General features: G+C 37.2%; 2 protein-coding genes across 2 annotated transcripts in view; both read left to right on the top strand.

Moving 5' to 3' along the window:
- The first annotated feature begins 1068 nt into the window (after positions 1 to 1068).
- On the top strand, positions 1069 to 3113 carry LOC110375712 (rRNA methyltransferase 3, mitochondrial). The gene is made up of 5 exons (XM_021333951.3): positions 1069 to 1587; positions 1673 to 1920; positions 2120 to 2275; positions 2474 to 2762; positions 2868 to 3113. Exons 1-5 carry the CDS (start codon positions 1178 to 1180, stop codon positions 3034 to 3036), a joined length of 1272 nt encoding a protein of 423 aa, XP_021189626.3. The 5' UTR covers positions 1069 to 1177; the 3' UTR covers positions 3037 to 3113.
- Positions 3114 to 5934: 2821 nt separating this feature from the next.
- Dtn (detonator) overlaps positions 5935 to 17180 on the top strand; it is a 77321-nt gene continuing 66075 nt past the window's right edge. Inside the window, 1 exon segment of the mRNA XM_021333914.3 lies at positions 5935 to 6406. Coding sequence (XP_021189589.2) covers positions 6373 to 6406 — 34 coding nt within the window. The 5' untranslated portion in view covers positions 5935 to 6372.

The raw sequence follows: 17180 nt of genomic DNA, 5'->3' as shown, positions 1-17180 counted from the left end.
CACGCAATCAGAAACGTTAATGGGGATACCAGACTGTTAAAAAAATACCCCTAGTGATTACGTAATCATGGTTTTGTTTTGATGAATAACATAATATCATTATTATTTAGAAATTAAAATCAGAATTCAAAGAATAAATATACAAAAATAAGAGTGTGTAGTAAATATATTTTCTGTAGACGGTGTCAAATAAAGTCTCTCAATTAATAATTGTTTTAAAATTACTATAATTTTTTTCTATAATATCTACCTCACGGGATTGTTAATTCATCATCAACACTAACAGAGCACCCAACATTGGTATAATACTTCCTGGTTCATAAGTAGTATTTTTTAAAATAGCAACAAAATCCATAGAGAATCGAGCTAAAAACAAATCGCATTGTGGTATTTATTTCAGTCAACCTTTTCGTGAAATAGAAATATCATTTTAATAAAAGCTTTTTTTAAAGATAGATTCACAAAAAGCCTACATATTCCCAAAATTACTTTTTACATCACAAAGCTAAAATATAACAATGTTAAAAAAAAAGGCCAATAGCGTTTCGGGCCACGCTCAGTGTAGGGTTCCGTAGTTTCCCGTTTATAGCCCATACTTATCCGGACTCAATCAACTCAGAAATAATCTTAATAGCATGAAGTAGCCCAAAGTACAGTCACGTGTCTCGGAAAGTTGGGTTACTAATTAGTAAAAACTATATATGTTGGGCGTGGCGTGCACTTGGAGAGGCCTATGTCCAGCCGTGGACTGCGATAGGCTGATGATGATGATGATGATATATGTTGGGTTTACGCTAATAATGAGGTTTTTTTTTATTTATTTTCGTGGTGCTTGCTATATGGCGCTGACCTTGGGATGTTACTGCAGGAAACGGAGGGTCACTAAAACACTATATCAGAAATATATATGTCATCAAAATGGAATAAAGTGAGAAAAAGTCAGTCAGATTCTTAACCGAATGTCCCGAGACATTTTGAAATCTACGGACCTGCGGACTGCAGAACCCTAAAAATGACTGACAGATAGGTGTTGACAGCAGTTGACATTGACGTTAGTTTCAATTAGTTTCTTATTTTATGAGGTTATGTTGTGGGGTTTTGATGAAACGTTACAAGAGATTTTATTAGTTAAATCTCAGAAATACTTGTTTACAATACACAGTGCTATAATATAGAAATGGCAAGAAATATGAATAGATTAATGTCACAAATCTTTGTTCGCCAGCTACCTTCGTTGGCGTATAAATCAGTAAGGTTATATGCAAGGTGGTCACACAGGTCTCCTGCTAAGGTTTTGTTACCCTTTACTGAGAAATCTGACCTTAAAAAAGAAAAGATCATAGAAATCGATCCTTCTATTTTAAATAAAAGTCATGCCAAACAAGAAAGTGACATGGTTCAGAATAAGACGACTATTCAAGAGCAGCCGGCGGCTTCGTCCTTACCGCCAGAGAAAACAAAACAAATCAAACAAAAACGAGACGAAAAGCTGAAGAAGCACAAGTTTTATCTCAGTCAACAAAAAGTTTTTGATGATAAAGGTGAAATTATTTATGAAAAGTTGAAAGAAAATGATGGGCGTATAAGGTAAGGACCTACATAACTTATTGAACCACAACATACTTGTATTTTGCCACTGGTGTTATTAATTGTAATTAATTCTTTGTTTCAGTACCTTATTAGTGAAGTTGAAGTCAAAAAAAGAAAGATTGAGGTCTGGTCACACATTTGTGGAAGGTTGGCGACTTATAGTTGATGGTTTGGAAGCTAAATGCACTTTAAAGTATGTCATCTTTAGCAGGCCAGAAGAGCTTGTTAAATTAAAACCACATTTGCCTAAAACTGGGGTGCTGTTTTATAAAGTAGCTTACAAAGAGATGCAAATGTGGTCTGATGTTGAAACGAGTCCTGGTATATTTGGTGAGTTTACTTTTAATAATTATTTTCAAGTAGTCTCTTTGGATGCTGGAACTTCTATTTCGAAATTAGCAATATAGAATTATGTATGTGCATTTAACTAATTTGTTTAATAAATTAAGCATATGATAACATAAAAACTTTAACTATAATTTATAATACATAGTTTAATATAACACCACACTGTAATGTTTCATTTCAGGTATATTTGAAACTCCAGCAGCAGAAAATGTAAAGACTTTATCAAGGCCTCTGCCACTTCAGTTTATATGTGACAACATCAGAGTACCGGGGAACTTGGGTGCCATACTGCGAGTAGCTGTTGGTGCTGGCTGTGAGAAAGTTTTACTTTCAAAAGGTATAATAACACAATACAAAATATAATAATATGGTTGGAGACTTTCTATTGAAGACTTCTAAAGTAGCTTGGCCAAAAAAATACAGCCGTAAAAATTTTAAATATTATATCATTATAAACATCAGCCTTTTTATAATCCCACTCCTGGGCACAGGTCTCCCCTCACACACCAAAAATCATGTAACAATTTTTTTCCAGGATGTGTAGATGTTTGGGATCCAAAGGTGATTCGAAGTGCAGCTGGTGCCCACTTCAGACTGCCCATCTACCAGTCAATAGAATGGGATGAAATGCCAAACCACTTGGAAAAGGACACATCAGTATTTATTGCTGATAGCAACACCACAGATTTAGACCAGAGTGAAGAAAATGATAGGGGAAATGACATGCCAGTATTGCCATACTATGGTGTGAATTACCCATCTTTAAAACATACTACTTTAATATTAGGTGGAGAAACTGAAGGAATCAGTGATGAGAGCTATAGGTATGTCACCCTGACTTGCTTGAATTAAAAAAAAAACAACTTCTGCAGCATATACATGGTTAATTGCAGTAAAATATTATTGTCAAAAAAATATTTGCTTTTCAGGTTAGCAGCAGCTAAAAATGGCGTAAGGATAAATATCCCCTTACAAAGAGGAGTCGACAGCTTGAACACTGGTATGGCTACAGCTGTCATAGCATTTGAAATCAGAAAGCAACTCATAAAAACATGGACTCAGGAGAAACTTGCAAGGCAAATGTCTCAAGCTAATTAGTAGTTTAGTATGTAGATATAATAAGTAATAGTAGAATAGACTTTAAAATTGTTATTCAATATATGAATTTAAAAACATATGTGTTTGATTATTGAGTAGTAAATATTTTTGTAGATATGATAGGTATGCAATTTATATAAACAAATTAATGTATCACTGTAGTTATTTAGGGGCTGCATACTCAGCCAGTACATTCGTGTTATAAACACATGATGTAAGAGCCAATGTATAAAAATCTTCACTGCTTAGCTTATGAATACTGTTGAAAAACAATATATTTTTAATATATGGGAATACCTTCCAATGGGCGTTATGTTAGCTATGTAGCTTCGCAACGCCACCTACTAGCTCCATACGGAACTTTATACAGCCTGTCCAGTTGGCACAGACAGAATGCGAAGATTTTTCACTGACTCGAGGATAGAGGGAACTTAGAACCTGAGAAAAATCAGTCAAGACATTATTCGGTAGTAGGAATTTTATATTTGTTTCCTGATCACAGAAGTTTATTTTAGTATATTGTAGACTTTCTCTCAAGTCTATTATCTTCTGTAAATTAATATAGAATTACTTTTGCGTTGCCAGTGCGGTCACAAACACGATAGCTGCAAAAGAGGTCTTGGGTTCGATTGCCGGAACCAGCATTGAAGCGATTGGAGCCTGTAGGAAAACTCAGTTTCAGCCCTGCGTCGATAGAGATTTGAGGTTTAGAATTACAAAAAACACCGTAACTTATTAGTATGTTTTTAGTTAATTGTCCTGAAACGATATTTTGAGAGGCACTTGGAGAGGCCTATGTCCAGCAGTGGACTGCGATAGGCTGATGATGATGATGATGATATTTTGAGAGAACCTCGACTAGTCCGCCGTTTTAAGACAGCTCAGCTCAGCTCAATTACATGCTGCAGAGATGAGAATGTTGGGAGGACTGTATGGTGTTTCGCGAATTGATAGAGTGAGGAACGAGTAGCTACCTATTTGTATAAGAGGAAGTTTGAAAGTGGCGCCGGTTACAGAAAAACTGCGTGGAAACCGGCTGTCATGGTATGGGCATGTGATACGGAGAAATGAGAGTCATGTTATGAGGAAGGTTTTGAGCATGAAAGTGGACGGATATAGGGGAAGAGGACGACCAAAGAAACGATGGATGGATTGTGTGAAAGTCGATATGGTTAGAAAGAATGTTACTTGCGAGGTGATAGCAGATAGAAGAGTATGGAAGGAGAAAACATGCTGCGCCAACCAAAAATAAAATTGGGTTAAGGGCAGGAGGATGATGATAGATGGCAGATATCTGCGTATAAACTATTCCTTCTCCATCTAAAATTAATTTATTAGCAGTCTAGACTTAATTAATTACATAGATAACCCGTAGGATAAGAAAATCAAAACAATAAAAATATATCTATACCTAGAAGGTCGTGCGCGGTCACTTTATAAGTTAGACTAATTAGAGTTAAGTACGTGTTAGATGTCTTATATATTTAAAAGACGTTGCCTGAACACTAACGCGAAAGAAATGGTACCTATTTGTTAAAGCTTCTACATTGAGATGAGTTGATGCTTCCCTGAAAACCTATTCAAGAGGATTTATGCGGTACTTATCGACCAATAGAGTCGCTAGTCTATAAACTCATAGATAACTGGCATTTGCATTTAACAAACCATTTCAAATCACTATTCTAAAAAAAAAATAATGGTTTTCAATAATGCTATCGACAAAAATCTAATTCAAAATTTATAATCGTGCACCCGACTCAATAATGGCATGCCGATGGAGACAGGAAAATTTATCTTGGCAAAACTCGAAGTTTAAATTCAGTATTGGCATTTCTAACATTATCTACCTACTCCTTTAATATTTAGGAAAATAATCGTAATTTTCATAGAAGAAAAAAAAACAATAAATAACAGTCTACTTCAGACAATCGTAATATTACCTAGTGCCGTTTGAATGGTAGTGAACCTTTGCAAGACTCGAAGTTTAAATTCGGTATTGGCATTTCTAACTGTATCTACCTACTCTTTTAATTTTTATGAAAATAATCGTAATTTTCATAGAAAAAAAAACAATAAATAACAGTCTAGTTCAGACAGTCTTAATATTAATGCAGTCTGAATAGTAAGTAGTAGAGCAGTTAGCATGACAGAATTGGTCTGTTTTATAGGGCATAGCTTATGTCATCGACGAGTGCCTCTAGATCCCAAGTTAATTCGCTTTGCGGGCGTCCACTGGTTGCCAACTTAGTTTGACGTCATGAACTGCGTATATAGGCTGCAGGCCAACTAGGCTGTCGCCCAGACTAGATCAATCACGACCTTCTTACTCTGCATTCTTGGAGAGGTTCAAGTTTTTCAAGTTAGGTACTTATCTTTTGGCTTCGTTAGTAGATTTTTTTTCATAATTTATTTCGTTTTTTTACAGACTACTGATGAAATAATGGGCTATCTATTTAACTGTAATTCTGTCCTCTAAATATTTTCTTTGACTAATACATAGGTGCCTATCTATTTATTCCTCGGATCCAAGTATACATATAAAGCCTTAATTATGTAGGTTACCTACGACTAGCAACCTTTATCAATTTTCCTGCGCCTGAATTTATGCACCGAATTTAAATTCAGCCCTACAACATAAGGCTGCGTTATATAGCAAACTGTTTTGGCAAGTCATCTATCCTTAAAATAATGACTGCTTGTAAATATCAGGTGCGCTTATTTCATGGACCATAGACGTGGCCTATCTCAATCGGAGGGATGGAATTAGGGATTTTTCAAAGGAGAATTCGTAGTACCTAGTTAAGGATGTGAAATGTAGGAAGGAGGCGTCGTCGGTCAATACTGGAGGTGGTGCGGTGCGGGCGCGGTGCGCAGGCGTGGCCCCCGTCCCCCGGCCGCAGCCGGCCCACTCACGCAACTCGCGACTCAGCCGCCGTGCGCTGCGATCGCGCGCGAGACCTTTCCTCGGCGCTCTAGCCATGTGTCATGTTTTCATCACAGAAGAGACTCTCGTCTAGTTTCCGCACATTCTTTCTCGCAAGATGAATGAATAACTCATTGGAAGGTAGCGGCAAGTGTGGGACAGTTCCGGTGGTTTCCCAGAAGGACAGCTTTCGCCGAGTGTCTAGTTTTTCTCATAAGCTCGTGGCCGTTGACACTGCAGCGTGCGGATCCCGCAGTGCGCGAGTGTGTGGTTAATTGGCGAACATAATAGACGAAGACGTCAGCTGAGTCGCGTAAACATTGTCTACATAGTTGACTGACGGGACTGTTGACGATGGCCGCGGTAAACACACGCGCGTAAACGTTCCCGGCTGTTCCTGCAAGCATTCCGTCATGCGGCGCTTAATTCTGCTGTTCCTGCTTACAGGTAAGGTTGCATGCTTCTTCTTTTGTATCAAGATTAATTATGTTTTGCTGTAGTTTTGTTTCTAATTGGATCGAAAAGTTGGTATCATTAATGACTCTACAGTCATCAAAACATTAGCACATTTTAAGTTAAATATCTTTTAATCCAATGATTTGAGTAGCTGCTTTAATTATTGTTTATTTAGTGAAGCTTAATCAGCATCATATCAAGCGTTCCTTACTAATAGTTAACGACCTTAACTTATTTGTCTAATCCTTGCTACGATTTATTTACGAAAAATAAAGCTTTACATACTACATCTACGAAGACTATATTTATCATATGGCTTGAAAAATAAGTAGTAATTCAGCAAAAGGACCCTCATTTCGGGCAATTTAAGGAACAAATGGGACCGTTTGAGAAAGGGCACTTTTTGTGGGCGCCAATCTCGTTTCCGAGAACAATTTATTAAAGTTGTTTTTATGCTTGTAGATTTTTGTTAATTACTTACGTCATTCTTTTCTTTTATAATAGAAATTACTTTACTTTCTACACCTTTTATACTTAAGAATATTTTTTCTTTGGTTTCATAAGTAATTCTAATAAAAGAATACCATCACATCACGATCCGATGAGATTGTATTATTATTGAAAGCGCACCTATTGTTGAATGGACATCTGCCGGTATCATCAATGGGAATTGCCTTTTTATGCGTCCTATTAATCGTGATACAGCAATTTGAATTTCTTCTTATTCTCAACACCTTTGCCATTTAATTCCACTACTATCATTGTATTGAAGATAACGTTATCTCTACTTACATTAAAGGTATAAAAAACTTCGGTTTCTTTAGGTACCCCCTTCTCCTCCAATCTGTAGGAGTATAGAACATGCAATTTAGCTTAGTTTTCATCATCTTTCGAATCTTAAGCATTATTAATGTAATCCTAAACAGCTGAGATATGAGATCCCTTATACTAGCTATAGGCAACATCCCGCGACAGGTGTTCAGCGCAGGTAGCCCTGGCCGTCCGACGGGTTTGCTTTTGTTAAAATAAAACCGCTCAATCACTGAACCAAAAATCTGCACGAATAGTTGAAGAACATTCGCAGGGAGCTAAGCTATGTTCCTTCTTTATCGAGAGATTTAACGTTACTACTCATTAAAGTTCGACTTCAGTATCATATTATCCAGATATTTCATATGTTAAAATGCCGTGAACAGAACTATAAGGATACGTTAAAGTTTTAGGAAACAATAAAGCATGTCATTTTAGATGTCGGATGATCCGCTACATCGTCAGATAGATATGTCGCAGTACGATATTTGCAAAGGGCATAAATCATTGGAAATTTTGGTCGAAATTGTCCGACGTTGTCTGCGAATTTGGACAGGCATGTTTCGGATGTGTAAATACACGCCTTTATTGTTATTTTACGATCTTGTAAGGTCAAAACACTGTAAAACCACATAGGTTACACTAAAAATAGCGTCAGAAACATAAAATTGCTGGAAAAGCATTAATCGTAGGAAGAACTGGGACTGAGTAAGACAGCGTTAACTGCATACGACCACCTTCTTGTTAGTTTGAAATTGATAGGTTTTTTAAAGCTATTGTTGTACTTCTCCTTAAAGGAAGCTATCATTGAAAACTTTTGCTCTTGGACAATTTGTTCCGAACCCCATTTCAAATAGAATATGATAAATCGAAAAGTTTCTTGCGACGAAAAATAAGGAAAGTTGGAAAAACTGGGGTGCTTCCCTCATCAATCTACTGTTAGGTGTATTGAATCTACTATAGCTTGACTTTGCCGCAGTGTCACTGACAACCTCCCAAGTCCGGAAAACTTTTTCATCAGACCTTTGGCTTTTTATTGCGGTGTCATTAACCTTTTCACCGCCACGCCATATCGGTATTCCCATGCCCTGTACGCCAAGCCCGAAAATCTTAATTTTAAATATCTACTAAAAAATACATAAAAGTAATGATTTAATAGGTTTATTTTGTATTTTTCTGCGACCTGTTTTTTGTCGAGTATAGCCGTCGTTGGCGCACAGGGCACGCTTGCTCATGTCGGCTATAACCGACATTGGCGTTCAAAAGGTTAAACTTGCTTACCTAAGCTTAAGTTTGTCCAAGTGTAAGAGCATTGTGTCTTAAAATACATACCTTTCTTTATTTGGGATCATCGCCAGGATAAGCAAAGAATAAGTAGAATGCACATTTAACATTTATTAATTGATTGGTTTAATGATACAATTTAGTCATTCCATTGTTGGCAATAGGCACTGAACGAAGCTCAAAGCTTTAGTATGCAAGAGAGACCTCGAAATTGAAGATCTTTATCAAGAACATTCAAATGATAAAGACTAGCTACTATCACTAGTTAGATTCTATACTAAATCTTATCTGTAGCCCAGAAATAAAATGTCCCAGTTATTTTGTAGTAAAAAAATACGAATTTATGTTGTACTCTACCTCTCAAAGAGCACCCATTTTTTTTTCTTTCTTTTGGAACGGATATGGACTGCACCTGGCCTCCGCTCATTTTTTCAACATAATATTTTAAGTTCCAGCATTTTATTTCAGTGTATCGGCTCAACAAAAACTGTTTTAACTTTTGATGTTCTTATGCATATGATGAACGCATTACGTTAGGAGTATTCACTTAAAGAAAATCACGTAATGAACTAAAGATAACTCATTTTTTATCTAGACACCCGTCTATCACAACTTTCAACAGCTTCAAAATATCGTGTCTTTATTAATACATGTTGACATTATCGATACATAAATTCTCATAACATAGAATTAGGATTGTATTAAACCAAGTTACTATGGTCTATAATCCAGATTATGCCGTGCATTGAAAATATTCTCATGCGTCGATGTAGCCGTTGCTTATGCCTGATCGATAAAGTCTCACAATGTTCCACTGACACTCACAGATCATATTAAGATTTGTCTAATTATGATAAAATTCAATCATGTAAGCATTTAAAATCAGTAATCTTTAACCTGCTTGTCAATAATCATATCTATTAATTCGAGCAAGTTATTAAAACAGAAATGAGAAGCTAGTGCAATTGCAATTTACTTTCGGGTAGTTTAAGGGATATGAAGTACGTATATAACAATGTCTCCAAATACAATATCTATTTCTTCAAGAAATGTCCCTGTGTATATCTATTTTAGGGTGTTGACAGAGCAGACATAATCAAAACGGGTGCAGGAGTCGATAAGTGGCTAATGCCGGCTTTCGTCGTTTCATCTCGATGTGGGTGTGTGTGTGTGTTTACACTCATCGGGTTGCGCAGGCGCGGCGTCTGTGGCCTGCGCCCGCGCACTTTAGTAGCCCGAGGGTCGTGTGAATTTGGTTTATGGTCATATTAGATGTTCACTTTGATTTCGTTCTTATGAGCTTTTAATGGGAGTAAGATTACTATTTTACTGCATCAGTCCCAAAACAAAAATATTTTGGCTCACCTAAAAATAATGTCCAATCCTATCTAAGAATGTAATTCATGATATAAAACAATTTCTGCAAGACCCTACAACATATTTCCGAGTGCGTATCTAATATCCTTACGATCAGTAGATTTCGATCCCATCTACCCTTTTACCCCGAGAGGGTGAAATATTAAATATATTAAAGTTTGTATTACATTGCAGATTTTAGGATAAAACTAGCTTTCGCCAGCAGTTTCTCCCGCGTCCCGTAGAAATTGAGCAGATAAAAAGTAGCCTATAGCCTTCCTCGGTAAATAGGCTACCTAACACTCACCTAATGATATTTTGAAATCGGCCCGGACGATCCTGAGATTAGCGCTTTCAAGCAAACAAACTACGGCTTTATATTATAAGTACAGATTAAATCTTCCAAACGATTCTTTACGACGGCAGTTGTCTAATGAAACAAAGTTTCAAAAGAAGTCCATTAATCAATCATTTTTTCAGTACAAAGTCCTAAAACACAGTATATAGTCTCAAAATAGTGTTGGAGCGATATACAAGAAGATCTTCCTTTCTGACCGCTTTAACTATTCTAGTTTGTGGCCATTTGTTATTTCTTTAGTTAGAACATGTAGGTAAGAATGTGATTTCCCAGGTGCAATTTGGGCAGCTTTAAATTTCCCCGAAGAGTCTGGAGCGACCCACAATGCCTAATCTCTAGTATAAATAAACTTATTACCAAACTTTCCTCATTTGCTGCTTATGTTGAGACGGAGTACAACGAAATGTTCCTATAAACTTGACGATGAATTTACTTTCCCTGAATCTGGAAATATGTAGCATAACGTGTGATGCGGCAGTTAGTCATAACTCTTAATTCTCTCATAAAGCGGTTATGGCACTAAGCTTTAGACTTATACGAGTACATTTGCCTTATGACATGGTTGTTCTCACTAAGAAATACTGGCGCAAAATTTTCTCTGGAATTCTTTTGCTTTCCACGAAATAACAGACAGTGAGCGCGTTATTTCCCCAGCGGCATGGGTCGCCAAACCGCTTCGAGTTATAATATCCATGTTACTGATCGCAGAGATTGCTGTTAATCTACTATCTATCGAATCAACTGCTCTTTAGGGGTTTTACTCTAGCTAAGATAGTATCGCTTGCCGTACAAAATGCTATTACCTAACTAACGTTATCTTAGATTCTCTTGTAATTGGTGTCTTTGTCTGGCCCTCATATTTCTAGCATCGTACAGGTTCACTGCAAAGCCCTCTAGAATGTGCCAAACTGAATAGTTATTTTCGATATAATTAAAAGTCATCTCTGCTGTTAGGGTATGTACAACACATATAACATCTATGTACAATATTTGTACTTTCATATAAAAATATTTGGCAGTATAAATATAAACCTACACGAAAAACAGATTTTAACCAGATGAGATTTGTAACTTCTGCGCAGTGCTCAAAACAAATTACACTCCAAGACAAAATAATATTTACTCGTAAAGAGAGGGTAGCGAGTGCGGAACAAAAGACTGTGCAGGCTATAATTATCGACCTTGAAGAGCACAAGGGTGCCTGCGCAAGTCGGCACGTGCGTGAAGTAAAACGATAATGATAGAGTGGCCAGAGGGGAGGCATAATCAACTGAATAACTAATTCAAGTCATTGCGCTTTACTTCACATAATGGACCTTTTTGTGGCACCCTTTACTCTCTCTCATTACTAGGGGTCATTTTAAACGTGTTTATGTAAAAATATTTTGAAAGGTTTTCAAAAAGAATTGTCATTTAAATATTCATAGTTTTACTATTCTTCTCTTAACAATGCTGAAGTTCTATTAAAAACCCATTATATTGCAAAGCGGAGAGTCGCCTGTAAAGAAATATTAATTCCAGCTCTTGAGAATAGTTGCAAAAAAACGGGCGGAAGATTGCCTTCCACGGGAGAAAACGTAAATTGAATAGACAATGAATGAAAGTGGAGACATAACAATAATGCAGATGCTCTTGATGACCTCTCAACCAGCAATATGAACTTATAATCAGGCAATCTTAGAACTGGGTCGCAATATCTGTTTATTTGATAAAGAAGGAATGACTGAGGCACTGTTTCATTTCACGTTTATTGATAAAATTATGTCTTTGTTACTTTATCTACAATGGAACTTGTACTTCTCTTATTCCAAATACAGCGCAGTACCTCCTGAACTTCAAAGCATTCGTATTAACTATTCCTATGAGTTTAAAACCGGTTTCATTTATTCAAACAAAACAATGGGGAGTAACCCTTTTGATTATCGAGACTTTCAAGTTCATGGTCATTTTATTATGTTATTATTAGCCATTTGAGAGTGAATAGATCGAGGTGCAAGGGTTAAAAAAATGTAATATGTGCTGTATAATTGGGTCAGAGAGGTGAAGGACGGGATCATGGTGGTAGGGGGAGGTGCGAGCGTTATTCCACGTTGCGTACAAATGGCTATATTATTGCCCGCTATATTACAACACCACATTCCGTGCTGGAAACTTTATGGTAATGTGACTCACGACCCCTTTGGCTAAGGAAACTTGGCTTCGTTTTGATTTTTCATCTGCTTTGTTTTAAGCAACACCAAGATAAACATTTATTACGTGTTCTTGATATTAAATTCTTGTATTGTATCAAAAGCATTGCAGAAGGGAGCGCATTACAAGGTGACACAGTGAACTATTAATCGATAATGAAAAGGCAGTACGCAAGGAATAATAACGTGGAGGGTCGTAGACGGTAATAAAATTTGATTAGAGTTTGATCATAAATCTTCTTTTTTCATTATCTCGGCTGGCGTCGCGCGACGGTTGGGCCGTCCGCGCAGGGAGAGCACCCAAATCCCCCATGTTTTGACATACATACCCGCTGTATTTATGACATAAAACGCGCTCCTACCGATCTGACATGAGATTTATGAAGTCCGCATGTGTGCTTAGGAGATTGAATTGCTTTTACGCAATGGGAATCCGTGTTTTGCGTTTTGAAATCCAGCTTTCATTTGTGTAATCCTATTGTGGTGACATGGATATGTTTGCAGACAGCTGTTACTTTGCAAATATGTATCGGTAATCATATTTTATAATGTAGGTTAATCAATGATCAGAAATGAAATTTTCGCCAAATTATAATTCAGATTTTCTTCTGATTTAACAGTTTTAACGACTCAATTAATCAAGTAACTGGAATAGAAGCCGTTGTAATTAGAGCGAGCATGTTATTTGCAGTCACTTCATAACCAGACAGACATTCATTTCATTGTTTAATTCAGATCAATTAGTATTTCTGGGTATAATGCGAGCTGGCGTCATTGCTTCATTTTAAAGAGCATCGTTATTGTCGAAGTGATTTCATCTTAATAAAATTACTTGATAAAAATAATACAAAATAGAATGGGTAAATAAAAAAGGGTTTGTATGTCAGTAAATTCATATAAGGGTAAGTTTTTGTGTACGGAGAGTGGCCCCATTTCCCATCGTTCCAAAAATAACGGACCCCAAAACCCGCGTCTCTATAAAATCAGTCTGTGACTTACTTAGAGTGACATGTGGGACTTATGAGTCATCTTCTGGGAGATCCATTAGTTACAATTTGCCGACTCACGCTCGCTTTTTGAGGGCGCCTCTTATGCCAAATGCTGAATGACATAACAGTATTTTTTGCTAAGGAGATGTTTTTATTACATTCGATTTATCCACTTTCCCAATGTTTTTAAAATAAGTAGATAGGGGTCATTAAAAACGTATCACTGAAGATATGTATTGATCTTTCATGCAGGTATTTCAATCCAGGCGCGACGTTCATATGACCTATAAATAAGTAAAGTTCACACTTCCACAGTCAGTCTTTGCAGTGTTGTTAAAGCTTTATTAATGCTTATGAACGCTAACTGCGATAAGCTTATCGTAAAACAATCTAGCTTTCGCGTCACAAGTCACAACTAACATCCTGGTTACAAGTGAAATTAATGACTTTCTGACTTGGCGATTATTTATTTTCATGAAAGTTAAAATATTTGAAGGCAGATAAGATCGGGTAAGTGATTAGATTCCCATGTCTTACTTCCGGGCCGACAGGCAGTGCGGGCAGCGCAAGCGGTCACCGCCGGATGACTCCGAACATGCAAAGCATTTTAAGCGGTTGTCCTATTATGCGCCGTGGGCTATTGTTACATTTTATTTTAGGCACAAGGTATTGATTATTTGATTCAGTCGCGAGCTTGTGACCATTCGTGCCTTAACTTCGAATGATTCTACGAAGCTATAAAGATTAGGACTACTGGTATTTTTTGAGATAGAGTAGATACGTACAATTTTATTTATATTAATATGCGTATACTTATACCAGGTACACGTATCCTTGAATATACTAGTGTAGCGTGTTTCCTAGCCAAGCTAGGTGTATTGTGAACGGTTTGCGGCTCACGAAGCCACATAATGCGGCACCTACGTAACGGACCGGCTATCCGATACACCTCAAATCAAATGAAACTTGAAGCTCGCTAACGTCCAGTTCCCTTACAAATGGATTTTCAATACCTAGCTGGTACTTGTGTAGGTGGATACGATATTTGCGGTAGATCCGCCGAAGCTTGCATGAATGAATACCTATATCAGTGCACGGTGAAATACAGTTTTCGTTTACTGTTTGTATTTACTCTCTCAGAATACGTTACAAACTTTTATATTTTGATTTCTTGACTCCGTAACTTTTGACTTTAACTGAATAAGTCGTTGAACATCATCGAACATTTTAATGCTATTTTGTCGTCGAAATTAACCGGAGCGCGAACTGTGCAAGATTCGCGGAGTGTCATGGACTTTGGGGTGTCGTTTGCTCCACATTGCCACAGAATGTCACAGACGGTGGCGCCATTCGGGGGATTAGACGTTGCTCCCCTCTGTGTATGTTTCGGGATTTATTTTTTTTGGAATCACATTTCTAATGTGTCTGGGGCAGGCTTATCACGAGAGATCCTTTAGATTTAAATCATAAAGCTTGACACATGACTCTCTAACGTAAAGTATTCATATCATACCTTTAGATGTTTGTTAAAGAATTAAAAATGCGTCCTCATTTTTTATGCTTCCATTTCGCGATTACAAAGGTTTGTCGCCACGGTTCGTGTACCTATGCCTACGCAGATCAGATATGTTGTGATATCCCTCCGCATTGTTCAGAATGTTTAATACCGAAATAGCCTTTGGTTATCGGCGCTCCCATTATGTAGGCACATCCTCTGTGTTATTCTGTTATATAGCTAGTTAGGATCATATATATATGGTTACGGATTATACCGGTAAATAAGCCATGTGTTACCGTCTGTAATTCTATCCATTAATAAGAAACGATCTCCGTTATCACTTCGGGGAAAAGTGATGTTGCCACAGAGCACCTAATAAGTAACGCCGTACCCGCATCTACGCTTAAATATTATATTGGAAACGAATAAGGGTCAAGCGCCCGGAGCTACCAAGTAGCACATAATAGCTTATTTCCCCTCAGTCGACTTAAATTTGCGCGAAATCAGCAAACTAGCAAAATGATTGCAAATAGTGTCCCACAAGTGTGTCTATGAGTCCACCCTAGTTTGGCGCGCCGGGACCAGATTAAACCGTCTAACTGTCGTAATGCCGTCCCATGTATGGGCATCTGCGTCCTCAAGAGTACAGGGGTCGCTGCCCCACCCCAACTTGTTTATCTGGTTATCGATCCACCCGGACGTCATCGCGAATTGGTCTAATTTGTGAATCGGGAAACTTTCGTGCTGATTCGTTATTGGTTCCGAAAATGTGTCGCATTTGTTTCATTAATACTTAAAATATTACGACAACGATATACATATTCAATGTAAGTATTTCGTAAGATCCTTCAAACTTTTTACAACCTTTTTTATTTGACGCAGTTAAATTTTAATACTGTACAAGTGCAACGGTTTTTGTGGTTATCGCGTTATCTACATTTGGAGCGACCGCACGACCTCTGAATTCCGATCCTGTTTTGTTTTGTGTGAACTCCCCACAGCCCCTTGCCAGTGAAGCTTTCCCCAAGGATTACCTACTGCTACATACTTTGGAATAGTGGCTCTCATTTATTTTGTTGTTTAGTTTTCATTTCTATTTGCGTACTCAAAACAAATACCTAGAGTTAATAACCTGTTTAGTTATTGTGTTTATTCTTTATCCTTACATTTGCAGTAGCTAGCTACTCTTTGAAACATAGTTTTCTCTCGCTCCTAATAATGTTTTGGTTATTTGCAGCATTTAACCGGTTTAAACGCTTTAAACGTTGCAATAAGAACATAATGCAAACGATTTTGAGTAAAAAACAAACATTCAAGAGCTTTAAGCTCAAAGTACAAAGAAACATGCCTAGATAGTTTAAATGCTTACATTCTTACTCGTTGACGTCATCAGCATCATGTGGCGCATACATAAACTGAAGTGCACACATTCCCGATACCCTGATATACGTTAATTGATGTCACTTAGCTACATCCATTCACATCGAATAAATCAACTGATTGCATTACACTGAGTGACAAAATAAATGACTAGTAAAATTGTTCCAGCGAATTGTAAGTGTCCCCGCTAGTATAATTAGTTGTTTGTCTGCAATTGTTTCGATAAACATTGATTGATGTTTGCTTGTTATAACATAGGCGCCTAGGTTTATCAGAACTTTATTACGTGCATGTCAACCTAGTTTTCTTGTGTGATAGCTTCACAATCTTGTCCTTATTAACACAGTCTACTTCTATTGTAAATATCATATATTAGGGAACACAAGTCGACGTTTATCTTCCCCTCCATACAACATATTCTGTTGTTATATCGTTTGATCTCAAGAATTTCCCATACTCCTGTATATTTTCCTTTCCCCAAGTTATTTGCTCTCAGCAACAAAGGAAAACTCTGTGGACTTTTCCGTTTCTGAAACTTTATTTAGCTGGGAAAATTAATGGTGCGCGACATTACTATCCCAGTTTTGTTGGGAAGAATAAAATGTTAACCTTTAAGGCCATAAAAATAAGGTTCTTCTGTAATAAAAATATAGATGTTCGCAAAAATAATAGTAGCTTGAAAATGGAGGGCATGTTTCGTATGACAAACAAACCTGTTGTTCTTAGGAGTTGGCCAATTTCTTTCGTGATCGTTTTCAGCGATGTGTCTTGTTCCAAGTTCTCTATGTTGTTTTGTAGTGGCTATAACTGTGGTTCCTAGTGTCCTCAATCGTCGGTACCGTGCGGCGTGTCCTCCTACGTATTTAGAATGTTCTTAAGACGGGCCCGGTCAAATATAATT

Source organism: Helicoverpa armigera, chromosome 9 (assembly GCF_030705265.1).
Source record: "Helicoverpa armigera isolate CAAS_96S chromosome 9, ASM3070526v1, whole genome shotgun sequence".
NCBI classification, from domain to species: domain Eukaryota; kingdom Metazoa; phylum Arthropoda; class Insecta; order Lepidoptera; family Noctuidae; genus Helicoverpa; species Helicoverpa armigera.
This window is presented reverse-complemented; position numbering and strand designations above follow the sequence as displayed.